General features: G+C 38.1%; 1 protein-coding gene across 2 annotated transcripts in view; it reads left to right on the forward strand.

Annotated features, from left to right (window-relative positions):
- The window catches only part of LOC116648117 (phosphatidylinositol 3-kinase regulatory subunit gamma), a 126440-nt gene that overhangs the window by 95835 nt on the left and 13608 nt on the right, over positions 1-16997 (forward strand). For both annotated transcript variants that reach the window (XM_032429947.1, XM_032429956.1), the window contains 2 exons: positions 13683-13825; positions 16022-16198. In XM_032429947.1, the coding sequence (XP_032285838.1) occupies positions 13683-13825; positions 16022-16198 (320 nt within the window). The remainder of the gene's footprint in view (positions 1-13682; positions 13826-16021; positions 16199-16997) is intronic.

Here is a 16997-nt window from a genome sequence, read left to right on the forward strand (position 1 = left end):
TTTTTTTAAAGATTTTATTTATTTATTTGAGACAGAGAGAATGAGAGAGAGAGAGCACATGAGAGGGGAGAGGGTCAGAGGGAGAAGCAGGCTCCCTGCTGAGCAGGGAGCCCAATGTGGGACTCGATCCAGGGACTCCAGGATCATGACCTGAGCCGAAGGCAGTCGCTTAACCAACTGAGCCACCCAGGCGCCCCTTGCTCCATCTGTTTTTGTTCCTCAGCAACTTTTTCATGGTTGTCTTTGCGTCAAATGTTTTTTAGTATTCCGTTTTGATTCCTCATCTGGCCTTTTAGTTATGTCTGTCTCCTTTTTTGTTTTCCTATAGGAAGTTGCTCTAAAGATTACAACATGCATTCTTTCCAATTTTAGTATATGTGCTGCCAAAGTGAGCACACAACATGCATTCTTAATCACAGTTACTTAAGTTCATACTGTACCATGTAGCATGTGAACATAATAACTGTGCTATTATATAATTCTATTTCCACCTCTTATTACTGTCATGTATTTTATATCTACATGTTAACTCCATAATTTATTGTTATAATATTTGCCTATTCTAGGTACTTTATATAAATGGAATCATACAATATTTGTCCTTTGGTTACGTCACTAATTATAATGTTTTCAAGGAAAATCCATGTTGTAGCATATATCAAAGTATCATTTTTTATGGCTGAATAATACTGCATTGTATGTGTATGTGACATTTTGTTTATACATTCATTTATTGATGGACATTTGGGTCCAGTTTCTGGCTATTGTGAATTATACTGCTTATGAACATTGGTGTACAAATAACTGTTCAAGTCTCTGCTTTCATTTCTTTTAGATATATACCTAGGAGTGGAATTGCTGGATCATATAGCAGTTCTATATTTAACCTTTTGAGAAACTGCCAAACTTTTCCATACTGGCAAAACTATTTTACATTCCTACCAGCAATGCATAAAGATTCCAGGTTTTCCACATTCTCTCTAAGACTTGTTATTTTTTGTGTTTTTACTTCAATTTTTTATAGCCAGCCTAGTAGTCATGAAGTGATACTGTTTTTGTTATTGTTGAGTTTTAGGTTTTTTTTTTTTAAATCCCTTATCAGATACATGATTTTCAGATATTTTTCCCATTTTGTAGGTTGTCTTTTTGCTTTATTGATATCCTTTGACATGCAAATGTTCTTAATTTTTATGAAGTCCAATTTGTTTTTTCTTTTGTTGCATATGCTTTTGGTATCATATTCATGAAGTTGTTCCAAATCCAGTGTCATAAGGATATTTTCCAATGTTTCTTCTAGGAGTTTTTTGTTTTTACTCTTAAATTTGGATCTTTGATCCATTTGGGTTAACTTTTATATGTGGTGTGTTAAGGTTCCAGCTTTATTTTTTACATGTGAAAATACATTTTCCCGGCACTGTGGTCCCAACACCATTTCTCCATTGAATGATCTAGGGATATTTGCTGAAGTGAGACATTGATCATAAGTGTGAGGGTTTATTTTGGGGCTTTCTATTGTATTCCATTGGTCTATATGTCTATCCTTATGTCAGTACCATATTTTGATTACCATAGCTTCTTAATATTGAAACCAGGAAGTGTGAGTGTTCCAAGTTTGTTCTTTTTCAAGATTGTTTTGGCTATTCTGGGTCCCTTTCAATTCCATATGAATTTGAGGTTCAGTTTTTCTATTTCTGTAAAAAATGTGGTTGGGATTTTGATAGCGATTGCATTGAAACTATATATCACTTTGGGTAGTATTATCATCTTAACAATATTAAGTCTTCCAATCCATGAACAAGGATGTCTTTCCATTTATTTATGTTTTCTTTAATTTCTTTCAGCATTTTTTTTTATTATATCTTTCAGCATTTTTTTGTAGTTTCCAGTATATGAGTTTCTTACCTCCTTGGTTAGATGTATTCCTAAATATTTTATTCTTTTTAATGTTGTTGTAAATGGAATTATTTCTTTAGTTTCTCTTTCAGATTATTCATTGCTAGTGTATAGAATACAGTTGATTTTGTGTATTGATTTTGCATTCTGCAACTTTGCTGAATTTATTAGCTCTTACAGTTTTTGGTGGATTCTTTAGGGTTTTGTACCCATAAGAACATATCATTTGAGATAGTTTCACTTCTTCTGCTGCAATTTGGATGTCTTGTAATTGCTTTTCATTGCCTAATTGCTCTGGCTAGAACTTCAGGTATTTTGTTGAATTAAAGTGGATATCATTGTCTTGTTCATGATCTTAGGTGGAAAGCTCTCCCATTTCACCATTGAGTATGATGTTAACCTTGTGTTTTTCATATATGGCAATATTAGTTTTCTATGTCTGCTGTAACAAAGAATGACAAACTGGATGGCCTAAGACAACAGAAATTTATCATCTCACTGTTCTGGGGGCTCTAAGTCCAAAATTAAGTTGTTGGTGGGGCCCTTCTCTTTCTGGAGGCTCTGGGGAAGAACCTTCATTGTTTTTCTTAGCTTCTGGTGGTTGCTGGCAGTCCTTGGCATTCTTTGGGTTGGACACATCACTCCAATTAATGCCTTCATTATCAATGATATTCTCCCTCTGTGTCTCTCTTTTCCCTTTTTATAAGGATATTAACTAATCATTGGATTAGGACCCATCCTAATCCAATATGATCTCATCTTAATTCACAGAAGACCCTATTTCCTAATAAGGTCACATTCTAAGGTCCTGAGGATTAGGACTGATCATATCTTATGTGGGAACACAATTCAATCTATAACAATGGCCTTTTATCATGTTGAAGTTTCCATTTCTAGTTTATTGTTTTTATCATGCAAGGGTATTAGATTTTGTCAGATACTTAGTCTGCATCAGTTAAGATGATCTGATCATGTGGGTTTTTTCCTTCAATATATTAATGTTGTGTACTGACTGATTTTTGTATGTTGAACTACCCTTGCATTCCTGGGATAAATTCCACGTGGTAATGGTGTATAGTTACAGTACTTTTAATATGCTTTTTAATATTTGCTAGTATTTAGTTGAGGATTTTGCATCTATATTCAAATGGGATGTCATTCTATAGTTTTCTTTTCTTGTAGTCTCTTGATCCAGTGTCAGTATCAGAGTAATGATGGCCTCATAGAATGAGTTAGAAAGTGTTCCCTCTTCCCTCCTCTTCTAGTTTTTGGAAGTGTGAGAAGGATTGGTGTTAATTCTTTTTTTTTTTTAAGATTTTATTTATTATTTGAGAGAGAGAGTGCACAAGAGGGGGTAGGGTCAGAGGGAGAAGCAGATTCCCCACTGAGCAGGGAGCCCAATGCAGGACTTGATCCTGGGACTCTAGGATCATGACCTGAGCCGAAGGCAGTCGCTTAACCTACTGAGCCACCCAGGTACCCCTTAATTCTTTTTTTTTTTTTTTTTTAAAGATTTTATTTATTTGACAGAGAGAGACACAGCGAGAGAGGGAACACAAGCAGGGGGAGTGGGAGAGGGAGGAGCAGGCTTCCTGCTGAGCAGGGAGCCCGATGCGGGGCTCGATCCCAGGACCCTGGGATCATGACCTGAGCCGAAGGCAGACGCTTAACGACTGAGCCACCCAGGCGCCCCCCCCTTAATTCTTTTTTAAATGTTTGGTAACTTCACTAGTGAATCTATCTGGTCCTGGGCTTTTCTTTGTTGGGAAGTTTTTATTTTTTTTTAAGAGATAATTTTTTTAAAGATTTTTATTTATTTATTTGACAGAGAGAGAAAAATAGCAAGAGTGGGAACACAAGCAAGGGGAGTGGCAGAGGGAGAAGCAGGCCTCTTGCCGAGCAGGGAGCCTGATGCGGGGCCGATCCCAGGACCCTGGGATCGTGACCTGAGCCGAAGGCAGACGCTCAACAACTGAGCCACCCAGGCGCCCCTGTTGGGAAGTTTTTGATTACTATTTCAATCTCCCTATGGGGTTAGAGGTCTGACTGTCTGTCTGTCTGTCTGCTTTTGTAGTCTCCATGCCCAGTGTGGAGCCCAGTTCGGGGCTTGAACTCACGACCCGGAGATAAGACCTGAGCTGAAATCAAGAGTCCGATGCTTAGGGGCACCTGGGTGGCTCAGTCAGTTAAACGCCTGATTCTTGATTTTGGCTCAGGCCATGATCTCTGGGTTGTGAGACTGAGCCCCGTGTCAGGCTCCACACTGGAGCTTGCTTAAGATTCTTTCTGTCTCTCTTCCTCTGCCCCAACCCCCACTCTCTTTCTCAAAAAAAAAAAAAAAAAAAGACACTTAACCAACTGAGCCACCCAGGCACCCCAGTGTAGGTCTATTTAGATTTTCTGTTTCTTTTTAAGTCAGTTTTGGTAATTATGTGCTACTAGGAATTTGTCCATTTCATTTAGGTTATCCAATTTATTGGCATACTTTTTTTTATAGCATTCTCTTACAATATAAATTTCTGAAAAGTGGCTAGTATTCTCCCTTTAAACTTAGAATTTAGTAATTTGAGTCTTTTTTTTTTCTTAGTCTAACTAAAGGTTTTTCAATTTTGTTATCTTGTTAACTAATTTTTAGGGGCGCCTGGGTGGCTCAGTCAGTTAGGTGTCTGCCTTTGGCTCAGGTCGTGATCCCACGGTCCTGGGATTGAGTCCCATATCTGGTTCCCTGCTCAGTGGGGAGCCTGCTTCTCCCTCTCCCACTCCCCCTACTTGTGCTCTCACTCTCTCTCTCTCTCATCAAATAAATAAATAAATAAGACTTTGTCTATAAAAAAAAAATAATTTAAAAAAATAAAAATTTTTTTAAAAAGAACCAATTTTTAGTTTTGTCAATTTTTCTCTATTTTTCTGTTTTCTATTTCATTTATCTCTCTAATCTTTATTATTTCCTCCTGCTAGCTTTGAGTTTAATTTGCTCTTCTTTTTCTAGTTTTTTAAGGTATACAATTAGATTATTGATGTGAGATTTTTTCTTTTTTTAAAATGTAGGTATTGACAGGGGCGCCTGGATGGCTCAGTCAGTTAAGCATCCGAGTCTTGATTTTGGCTAAGATCATGATCTCTGGGTCATGGGATCAAGCCCCGCATCAGGCTCCACGCTCAGTGGAAAGTCTGCTTGGGATTCTCCTCCTCTCCCTCTACCTCTCCCTCTGCTCATGTGTGTGCTCTCTCTCTCTCCCTCTCTAAAATAAATAAAATCTTGGAGCGCCTGGGTGGCTCAGTCGTTAAGCATCTGCCTTCGGCTCAGGTCATGATCCCAGGGTCCTGGGATCAAGCCCCACATCAGGCTCCCTGCTCAGTGGGAAGCCTGCTTCTCCCTCTCCCACTCCCCCTGCTAGTGTTCCTGCTTTCGCTATGTCTCTTTCTGTCAAATAAATAAATAAAATATTAAAATAAAATAAAATAAAATCTTAAAAAAAAAAGCAGGTATTGACAGCTATAAATTTCCCTTGAGCACTGCTTTTGCTGTATCCCATAAGTTCAGTATGCTGTGTTTATTTCTTAATTATCTCAAGGTATTTTCTAATTTCTCTTCTCATTTCGTCTTTGATCCATTGATTAAGAACGTGTTGATTTCCACATATCTGTGGGTTTCCCGGTATACCTGAGAAGAATGAGTATTCTTTGCATCTGAAGCAAGTCTCTTGTAGACAGCATATGGGTAGATCATGGGTTGTTTTTAATTTTTTTTTTTTTTAAGTAGGCTCCACGCCCAGTGTGGAGCCCAACATGGGGCTTGAACTCACGACCCCAAGATCAAGACCTGAGCCGAGATCAAGAGTCAGATGCTTAGCCGACTGAGCCACCCAGACAACCCGGGTTGTTTATAATTTTTAATCCATCTGCAGTCTCTGCCTTTTAGTTGGAGAGTTTAATCCATTTACATTTATTTATTTTTTTTTTTTTTTTAAAGATTTTATTTATTTATTTGAGAGAGAGAGCACATGAGAGGGGGGAGGGTCAGAGGGAGAAGCAGACTCCCTGCCGAGCAGGGAGCCCGATGCGGGACTCGATCCTGGGTCTCCAGGATCATGACCTGAGCCGAAGGCAGTCGCTTAACCAACTGAGCCACCCAGGCGCCCTAATCCATTTACATTTAAAATAATTACTGATTACTGGTAAGGAAGGACTGACTTCTGGCATTTAGTTATTAGTTTTCTATATGTCTTATGTGTCTTTTGCACTTCAGTTCTACCATTACTGGATTTTTTTAGTATTTAATTGATTTTTTTGTAGTGTACCTTTTTTTCGATGCCCCGCTTCTTTCCTTTTCTTTATTTTTTGAAGTTTTTCTTAGGAGATACCTTCGAGATTATAATTAACATGTAACTGCACAACAATCTAGTTTCAATTACAACTTATTATTCATATTGGCAGTGGTATATAAATACTTTGCTCCTATACATAATTGTTCTTCTTTATATTGTTATTGTCATTGATTACATTTTCATATATTGTATGTCCATTAACATAGATTAATAATCATTGTTTTATGCATTTGTCCTTTAAATCTTATAGAAAAAAAGAGTCACAAACCAAAAGTACAGTACTACTTGACTTTATATTTATTTATGCAGTTAGCTTTACCAGTGTTCTTTATTTCTTCATGTGGCTTTGAGTAACTGTCTAGTGTCCTTTAATTTCAGCCTGAAAGTCTTTAGCATTTCTTGTAGAGCAGATCTAGTGGTAACAAACTCCCTCAACTTTTGTTTATCTGGGAATATCTTAATTTCTTCTTCATTTTTGAAGGATGGTACTACTTGGATATAGAATTCTTGATTGACAGTCTTTGTCTTTTAAGACTTTAAATATACCATCCCACTGCCTTCTGGCCTCCATGATTTCTGATGGGAAACCAGCTATTAATTTGATTGAGGATCCTTTGTACATGACAAATTTCTTCTCTCTTCCTTCTTTCAAGATTCTCTCTTTGTCTTTTGACAATTTGAGTATAATGTAAAATACATGTTTCTTATATCTTTGTCCATAGTTTATAATTGTTACCTGTGGAAAGGTCAGCCATGAGCTATTCTAGTATTACTGTAACTCATGGTTTCTTGTTTTGGCCCTAGTATTTATACTATTGATTTTCCAGCCCAAAGCCACTGATCTTATTTCCAAGCTAGTGTCTGTGGTGGGCAGTGTTAAGATAGAGACTACACCTGGATCTTCAAGGCTGTGGGGCTCACTAGGGGATACTGCCCTATGAGGATTATCGATTAGGAATGAGATAGTACTGACTGGGAAAAGATGTGGGATTCCAGTGGCCAGAAATGCTCTAATGGTCTATTTTCTATGTGAGATGTTTAATTCCATTTTATTTTCAGGTTTTATTTTATTAGTTAGTTACTCAGAGTGATCTTAGTAACTTTTTCTTTCTACCTGATACTTGAGCTGTATCTCTGGTGTGCCTGTGTACATTTTTAAACACTGCTCTGTATTCCTTTAGCTCTTCCAGATGAATTACCTGTGATGAGGCCAGTGTTTGGGGTAGAATGGGGGAAAAGTCACTGATGCTTCTTCAGATTGAATCAACATAAATGGTCAACATCAGGGGATGGTGAAATGATCATACATATAATAGAATGTTATACAGCTATTAAAATAGGTTTCCAGAAATTATTTTAAAACTTTAATTTTTAAAAAGTACAAAAGTTATATAAATATTTATGTAAAATTCAGTATAAATTATTGCTGAATTCTATGTGAATTATTGCATACAAAGTAAAAATTCCCATGCCCTAGAGGCAACTGCTATGACTAAGTGCTTTTTAGGAATTCCTGATGCCCTGAGAAATGCTTATGATGTAGTTTCAGGCAATGGAGACAGCATGTAGAAGTGTGTGAACAGAGTGATTTCATCTATGAGTATACCCAGTAACCTGAAGGGAACACTTTATGAAAATATTCTGGGATGTTTGAGGTGATAGAATTAAGGGGACTTGGGGAAAATATAGTTACAAATAGAAAGGAGGAAATAATAGAAATAATAGTATGCACATTAATAACAATAATATATATAACACAATGACCTTTTTTTAAACAAAATGATACAAAATTATTCTATAACCATCAAAAAATGATGGCCTATATTTACTGATTTTGAGTAATTTCTTTTTTTTTAAAGTTTTTTTTTTTTTTAGAGCATGCATGAGCATGAAGGGGGGGAGGGACAGAGGGAGAGGGTGAATCCCAAGCAGACCCCACACTGAGCAAAGCCAGATATGGGGCTCAATCTCATGACCCTGAGATCATGACCTGAGCTGAAACCAAGAGCCGGACGCTCAACTGACTGCGCCACCCAGGTGCCCCCTGATTTTGAGTAATTTCTAAGATAACATTACACAAAAAAAACAAGGTAGGGAAAAATATATGTGGTATACTGTCATCTATGGTTAAAATATATCATGACTAGACTTAAGGTATTCAATAAATGTTTTTGGATGTATAATCCCCCCCCTTTTTTTTTCACCTGATTCTCTCTCTCTGTCTCACACACACACACACACACTCTCTCTCTCTCTGTCTCTCAAATATAGCTGGGGTTGCCATTATCTCCATCTTATAGATGGGAACTTAAAGCATAGAAAGACTCTCTTAAGGGACTTAAACAATTTTTAGCATAATCAGGATTAGAATATAAATCTCCTAAATTCCAGTTTAGTTCATTTGTAGTATCCAGGTGTGATACTGTGCTTGACTTTAGAAACACAGAGGGAGAGAAGAGACTATTCCACAAAAGGCTGAAGTACTCTGACAACATTTGTCAAACACAATGTGCATTTGCCAAAATGGCATACTTTAATCCCTTTTCTCTGCATCAAACAAAGCAATGGTGGATTACTGTATTCCCGTGCGCATATTTATTTAAAGGGCAACATACAACACTATGTTTAATCTTACAAAGACTATTGAGTAAAAGATGCAAAAGAATACATATACTATGAGTCTACTCATAGAAGGTACAAAACCAGGCAAATGTTAATTTTTTTTTTATTTTGGATGGGTATATAAAGTGGTAAAATCATGAAGAATAACAAGGAAATGATCATCATAAAGGGCAGGGTAGTGTTATCACCAAGGTGGAGGAGGTGGAGTGGGAAGAAGCAGGGAGTTACGATCCAGAAAGGACACACAAGGAATTTCTGGGGTTGCTAGTAGTGGAAGTTCATTTTATAATAATTTGTTCAACTGTGTATTTGTTTTATGCACTTATTATATCTCACACTAAAAACATGGCTCTATGCAGAAACAATATGATTATTTCTATAGATCAGAGGTAGAACAGGAAACCATAATAACAATTATAAATGGAACTTCCAGATCTAGAAATAAATAGAGACAACTGGGAATTTGACCTCCCTGGTAGTTCTTTCTTGGACTTCTTTGCTGATTTCTCCTCTTTGACATTGATCCTCTTCTTTTTTCTGGTTACTTATTCACTCTGTTGATCTCAAACAGTCTCATGATTTTACATACCATCTATATGCTAGTAACTCCCAAACTTACATCTCTGCTTCTTCTTCTTCTTCTTCTTTTTTTTTAATTTATTTATTTGACAGAGAGAGAGAGAGCACAGTAGGCAGAGTGGCAGGCAGAGAGAAAGGGAGAAGCAGGCTCTCTGCTGAGCAGGGAGCCCGATGCGGGGCTCGATCCCAGGACCCTGGGATCATGACCTGAGCTGAAGGCAGCCGCTCAACCGACTGAGCCACCCAGGCGCCCCTCTGCTTCTTCTAAGTTAATTCTAGACTCATATATATTCAACTACCTTTTCAACAGCTCCACTTGGATATTTAATAGGTATCTCAAATTTAACATGTAAAAACTGAATTCATGAACAAAATTGAACTCAAGGCTGTTCTACCCTTTGCCTTCCCCATCTCAGTTGAGAGCAATCATATCTGTCTTGCTCGGGTCAAAAGCCTTGAAGCCATCCAAGACTCTTTCTTTTACATCTTCCATCTAATCCATCAGGAATTCCTGTTTACTTTACCTTAGAATACAGCCAGAATGCGACCCCTTCTTGCCACATCCACTGCTACTACCTTGATCGAAGCCCACTATCATTTCTTGCTTTGATTTACCACAGAAACCTTCTAACAGATCTTCTTGCCCTTATCCATGCTCCGCTCCCCATGATCAATTCTCAGTAGAGTAGCTGGTAATACAGGTATCTCCTGCATTTTGCAAGTTCACGTTACACCACTTGGCTTTTATGAAGGACCTACATTAGTACTTGTTTTCACTAACTGGAAGAAATCTGAAGACTTCTGCTTTTACAAAAAAGAGTGAAAAGTGACAATAACGTTCTGAGCTTGTTTTGCAGCGAGCTTTTAGAAGCAGTGCACATCCTCGAGCAGTGAGAGTGGTGCCGTTCCTTCCCTGAGAACTGCATTCAGCCTCTCAGCATCAAGCCACCATAACTTTGAACTGTGTCCGTGAGCATCTGTACTTTATCTCCATTTACTTTGTGCATCCCTTAGCAAGATGTGTCCTAAGGTATCAGAAAAAAAGCCTAGGGGAAGTTATTTTTTGACTCTAGGAACACTAAAGATTTTTGCCACGTAAATTAATGGTAATTGCTTCTTTGCTTTATGCCATTTTGGCTTATGAAAATTTTAATAGGAACTGTGTACTTCGAGAATGCTGGGGAAACCTGTACTTGTAAAACATAGGTCGGATCACAGTACACTCCTTTGTTTAAGACATATCTCTGGTTCCATGGTTTACACAGAGGAAAAGCCAGAGTGCTTTTTATAATGCCCAGTATGATTGTGCCACTCTTCCTCTTTGACCTCATTTCTTCTCTCTTCCTCAGTATACTCCAACCACACTAGCCTCTTTGCTGTTCCTCGAATATACTAGGCCTGCTTCCTACCTTTGAGTGTTTGCACTGGCTGCTTCCTTGCCTGAAACACTCCCCACCCCCCACCCCCCACAGTCACCTAGCTGGCAGCTTGATTTAAAATTGCAACTCGCATTTCAGTCTTCCTTTCCCACTCTACTTTTCTTTTTTCCATAACAATTCTTATAGATTCTTAATAATTCTAACAAACTACGTGAATTACTTACTTATTATGTCTATTATTTATTATCTGTATAACACCCTAAACTATAAGTTCTGGGAGGGCAGAAATATTTATCTAAGCTTGCCTACTTATATATCCCAAATGCTTCAAGTAATGCCTGGCATATAGTTAGCATTCACTTATTTTTTGAATGAATTTATACAAGATAATGAACCAAAAGCACTCCATCTTGGCAGGGCCCTGGAGTCAGCCTCATGGTCTGAACTAGAGTATAGGCGGGCACTAAACCTCCTGTGAAAAAGGCTAGAAAAAGTGGCCACTGATGCCTGCAGCTTTGGCTTGTATAGAACTGCATTTCTGTTTTCTTGTCATGGCTAGAGGAAATGCTGCCCATATGCTCAGTAATACTGAGGATTTAACAGCAGAATATGAGTTCTGAGCAGCTGATGTGAGACTGGGTTCTGGACTTGGAATCCTTGGTTGGGGAGCCAGATATGGGAGTAGATGGAGGCAGCCAAAAAAGCCCCTGGGTCAAAGCTGGGAGAGGGCTAACTGTGTGAGAGATGAGAGCAAAACGTGAGATGGCTGAGCAGAGAAGAGCTGTGGAGGCTTAAAGCTTTGGGAGGTGGGGGGAAGAAAGGGAGGGATGCAGTGATTAGCAGTACAGGAGATGTGCTGGGATGGTGAGTGTTAGAGGGAAATTAAAGAATTTATCTCCTCTGTTTATAAGTATCTGTAAGTGTTATAGACCTCCTCTGTTTTTTCTGTAAAATCTTAGATAAAATTTGGATTGCTTTGATGTAAGTGAATTCTTCCCAGAGAATGGAAAGACATTGTGTATCCTGAGTCATAGTTGGCACAGGGTAAGAATAGACTGCATGTGGGGATATTTGACATCTGGATTACATGTAATTAGGAGGAAGTGATAGGACTTAGTGATGGATTGGGATAACGGACAGGAATTTGGCAATGAGATCATTGGTGACCTTGGAAAGAGCAGTCTCTGTGGAATGGTAGGTACAGAAGCCAGAAGAGAGTGAGCTGGAGTGTGAGAAAGACAGCCCATACAGACTATTTGTTCAAGAAACTTAATTGACTGGAAGAGAATTTAGGGTTAAGGGATTATTTTTTCAAAGTGCTGTTACTAGAACTTGTTTGTATGCTGATGAGAAGGAATCATAAGAGGGGTTGGAGAAAAGAAAGGAGAGAAGGGGGTGTAGATACAGGTAGATTCATAGTTTTTGCGGTATATATAGGTATAGTGGCATTGTTTATGGGGCAGCTACTGCTTTGGCAATGCTGTAAAACACACCAGCGTTAGTAAAGTGTAGATTATTAGTGTCTTCTTTAAGGATACAGGGCCAGAGCTTCGTAGGTAATTTTTGACCTTGCAAGGGAGCCAAGACTCTCCACTGTAATTTGAGAGTTGTAGAATTTGAAGCTATTTAGATGTGGGCATTCCAATAAGTTCACAGTACTATTTGAGATATGTATGATATAATCTCATCCATATGGAGCAGCATAAGGTTCTTGTCTCCTCCATGAAGCCTCTGTAAAGCAGTAAATAACTAATTCACCCTAACTTGATTGCTTCTACCATGACATGAAACAGAACTTTATTGGAGTTCAGAAATCAATTTCACCTATGTGTTCTAAAACTGCAGAGCAGGCTTCATGTTTTATTAATCTCTTTATCACCAGATTATACTTTCTGTACAGTGGATTCTCAGTAATAATTTGTTGAAATTAATCAATGCTAGATAGTTTTGAGGAATTATCCCATAAGCAGCAAAACTTTTAAAATTGTAAACATTCAGGATAGCAATTTTCTAGACGTTTATGCATCGTTCTTGACTTTCTAATATAAATTGAACAAAGTTTAACCCTCTGAAGATTTTGGGGAATCAGAGTTCAGATGCTAAAGTCTACAAATAACCTCAGAGCTCATCAAAATATATAGGACTACTTATCCTAATGTTGAATGGCTTAGCCTACTGGGCATTTGTTTTGTGAAGTTTTAGTTTTTCATTTTATTCTGCATCTGATTTTAGCTGCTATTTTTCCCCCTTCATTTTCTGCTGCTTCTTTGTTTTCATTTTAAAGATCTTTTTTATTTTTAAGTAATCTACACCTAATGTGCAGCTTGCCTTACAACCCCAAGATCAAGAGTCCCATGTTCTACTGACTGAGCCAGCCAGATGCCCCTCATTTTCTGCTTCTAATCAGATTAATCTATTGATGAATCTGTTTGGAAAATTACATATTTTAGAACTGATAGAATAAATAGACTCTAAAGGACTCTTCTGGGAATAAGGCTATGCACACTGGTGTATGGACTTCTCCATTCTATTCTTTCACTTCTTTAGCACCTTTTGGGGGTCAGCAATATAAGTGCAAAGGCATAACTTTATCCTTGTCTTCAAAGAGTTCAGGGTTAATCTCTCTTAGCAACTCAGGCCTTTTTGTGGTGATTCTCAGCTATATTTCAAGTAATAGTTCTTTTTCTTTTATTTTAAGGTTTGAATGATGTATTTTGCATATAAGTAATAAGGGTAGGAGTTAAATAGGAGTTGTTTTAGGAATCTTAATTCAGTCTTGTATGGAATTTTAACTGGAATTTTAAGATTTGTTTTAAGACCAAGGTTACAAAAAAAAAATAAAGATAATAAAGTGTATGTCTTTCCTTTTTCTCTCCTATAGGAAATACAGATGAAGAGGACTGCAATTGAAGCTTTTAATGAAACAATTAAAATATTTGAAGAGCAGTGTCACACACAAGAACAACATAGCAAAGAATATATTGAGCGATTTCGCAGAGAGGGGAATGAAAAGGAAATTGAACGGTAAATCTACCTAACTCTTCCAAGTGCTTCAGTGAGACGAGACTTCTTTTATTCCCCAATAATCTCTTTTGTGTTTGCTTTTACCCCCTTAAATGTCATATATGGAACTATTTGCTCTTCTGACTAATGGCATCACACTGAACCTTCTCTTTTCTGTGTTCCTTCTACATCCTTCCAAATTTTTAACTCCTGCTCATCCTTTGCATGACTTTTCTAAGAAAAGTCAGTGATGCTCACTGAATTTTTGTTGAACTGAAAATCAACAGCACTCTGAGAATAAATTGGAGGCTGAAAAAATCCATGGGCAGGAAGACCAGCTTGACTGTTGCGGGTGACGGCAGTGTTGAGTGGTCATCAGGTTAAATGAGGGTGAGGGCCTGAACCAGAGCAATGGCAGGAAAGGAGGGGGAATTAATGGAAATGCTGAGGACTTGGTACCTGACCAGATATGATAGGTGTGGGAGAAGTCAAAGATTATTCCTAGATTTCTGATATGAATGAATAAGGAGTGATGTTACTCACCACAATAGGAAGTGCATGAGGAAAGTTCAGGGTTGGAACCAATGAGTTTGAGGTTCCTGTGAGAAAACAAATGGAGTTGTCTGAGAGGCAGACAGCTGGTTATTTGGTTTTGGAACTCAAGGTACAGAAAGGATTTGGGAGGCATAAGTGTGTAGGTGATAGTAGATGCTAAGAAGATTATAGAGAGTGAGCAGCATGAGAAGTATTGGGTCTGGCAACTAAAATGATATTGGAAGTCTTCACCATAGCATATTTAGTGGAATGTTGGGAGACTGAGCCAGATAACAGTGGGCTGAGGAATGAAAAAGTGGATAATAAATAAAAATGAATCATCTGCAAGGGAAAAGCAAAATTATTTCTCATATTAGCACCAAAGTGTCAGTGAACTTCTGTGTGCATAAGAATAGGGCTAAGAGCTGTTGCGGCAGTATAGCTTAATGGTTAAAACCATGGGCTTGAATTCTGTATTGATCATTTACTAGCTGTGTGACCTTGGGTAAGTTACTTAACTCTCTGAGCCTGTTTCCTCCTCTATAAACTGTAGATAATAACTTTTTAAAATGCTGTGAGAATCAGGTGATAGATACACACATGCATATTTATGGTACAGAAAGGCATGTGTGTGTATGTATGAATGTATCTTGGCATATGATATCAATAAATAGCTATTATTATTAACAAGGGATAGAAAAGAACTTGTAGTTTTGTTGCAAAGGAAGGTAAAGTAGCTGATGATGAAGTTTTAATAGTAATATAAAACCATATTTTTTGAGTGACAAATGAGTGATGTGGACAGTTATTGCCTTCAGAGCACAGCAAAAGTTTGTATGCTGGAAAGCTTATAGTCATTATCTGCTGAGTGCTTGCCAAGATGTACCAGGCACTGTTTGGTCCTTTTACATGTATTATCACATTTAATTCACATAATAATTTAGTGAAGTAGGTACTATTGTAGCTACCCATTTTAAACAGATGAGGAAATGAAGGCACAGAGAAGCTGAATAACTTGCCCATGGCCATGCAGTAAGTGGCAGGGCAGAGATTCAGACTTAGGCAGGCTGACTGCAAAGCTCTGCTCTTAACTGTTGTATCGTGCTACCTCTTGAAGATCATCCATACAGCTTTACTTGTTCATTTGTGTCTGGATCCAGGGCCCAAACAAGGTCATCAGGATTTTCTCTCATACTCTGTCTTTTGCCTTTGTTTTTCTCTGTGTTGGCGTCATCCTCAGGCAGGCTTTCCCTATGGGGTAGCAGTATAGCTGCTGGGAGTCCTAGAATCACATATTTATAATTTAGCAATCTCAGTGAGAAGAGAGAATCTCTGTTTACAATAGTTCTAGCAAACCAGAATTGATTCTCGTTGGGTCAGTTAGGGTATTATTCCCATTCCTGAATCAGTCACTGTGGCCTGAGGGTAGCGATAGGATATAATGGAATACTCTTAATGGCTGGGCTGGGTTGTATGAATATTCACCTGTGACTCTGAGATGGGGGCAGGGAGCCCTTTCCTACAGGGAACATCAAGGTGCCATTACCAAAAGAATGAGAATGGATATGGGCTAGGCAAAAACAACAGATGTCTACCACACTTAAGATATTAGGACTATGCTCACATTATAGAATGTTTCTGCTTGGTTCCTGTTTTAGCCTTAATATGTCAATATTTTCACAGAATTATGATGAATTATGACAAATTGAAATCACGTCTGGGTGAGATTCATGATAGCAAAATGCGTCTAGAGCAGGATTTGAAGAAACAAGCTTTGGACAACCGGGAAATAGATAAAAAAATGAACAGTATCAAACCTGACCTGATCCAGCTGCGCAAGATCCGAGATCAGCACCTTGTGTGAGTAGTCTGGGCCTGTATGGGAGGAAACACCAGCACCAGATTACTGCTGGCACTAGACTTGTTAGAGGTAGAAGAGATTTGTAATTGAGAACTGGCCAGTGAGATTTGTAAGAATTTAGGAAAGCAAACTTGGTAGTACTTGGTGGTACCTGAGTTTACCTAAAGTCAACATGTGGGGCAAACCACAATGTAGCATTCTAGATTCCAGTCCATACAAATGGGAAATCTCAGAGGATGGGTGTGGCATGAGCAATGTGGTGTAGCTTAAAAAGGACAGGTTAATGTTTGCCTAAATACAAAAACCAGAATCTTTGATTACATAGAACCACAGAAATAGAAATTACCCCTCATGAGCACAGACAATAACACTAATAGTGGGGGCCTACAAATAAGTCTACAGGACAGTCTCCTAAAGGGTTTTTATATATAAGAAATGAAATTCTGTATTCAAGTAATAGAAATGTGCCAAAAGCAGGCATGCAAGATAATCTAACCTGAGGAATGAAACTCAGCTCTTTAATATTATAGAAAACTGTATGATTTAGATAGATATAGGGATATTACTCAAATATAGATTGGAAGATATATTATCAGAACAAGATGATAGATTTTTAGGACAAATGACTGTCTTATAGGAGAGAATCCATGAGAAACAAAAATATGTTTTGTTCTAGGTAATGAATAGACTGCTACAAAATATGTTTATAGGTGGGCGCCTGGGTGGCTCAGTTGGTTAAGCGACTGCCTTCGGCTCAGGTCATGATCCTGGGGTCCCGGGATCGAGTCCCACATCGGG

This window comes from Phoca vitulina, unplaced genomic scaffold, assembly GCF_004348235.1.
Source record: "Phoca vitulina isolate PV1807 unplaced genomic scaffold, GSC_HSeal_1.0 scaffold2, whole genome shotgun sequence".
Lineage (NCBI taxonomy): Eukaryota > Metazoa > Chordata > Mammalia > Carnivora > Phocidae > Phoca > Phoca vitulina.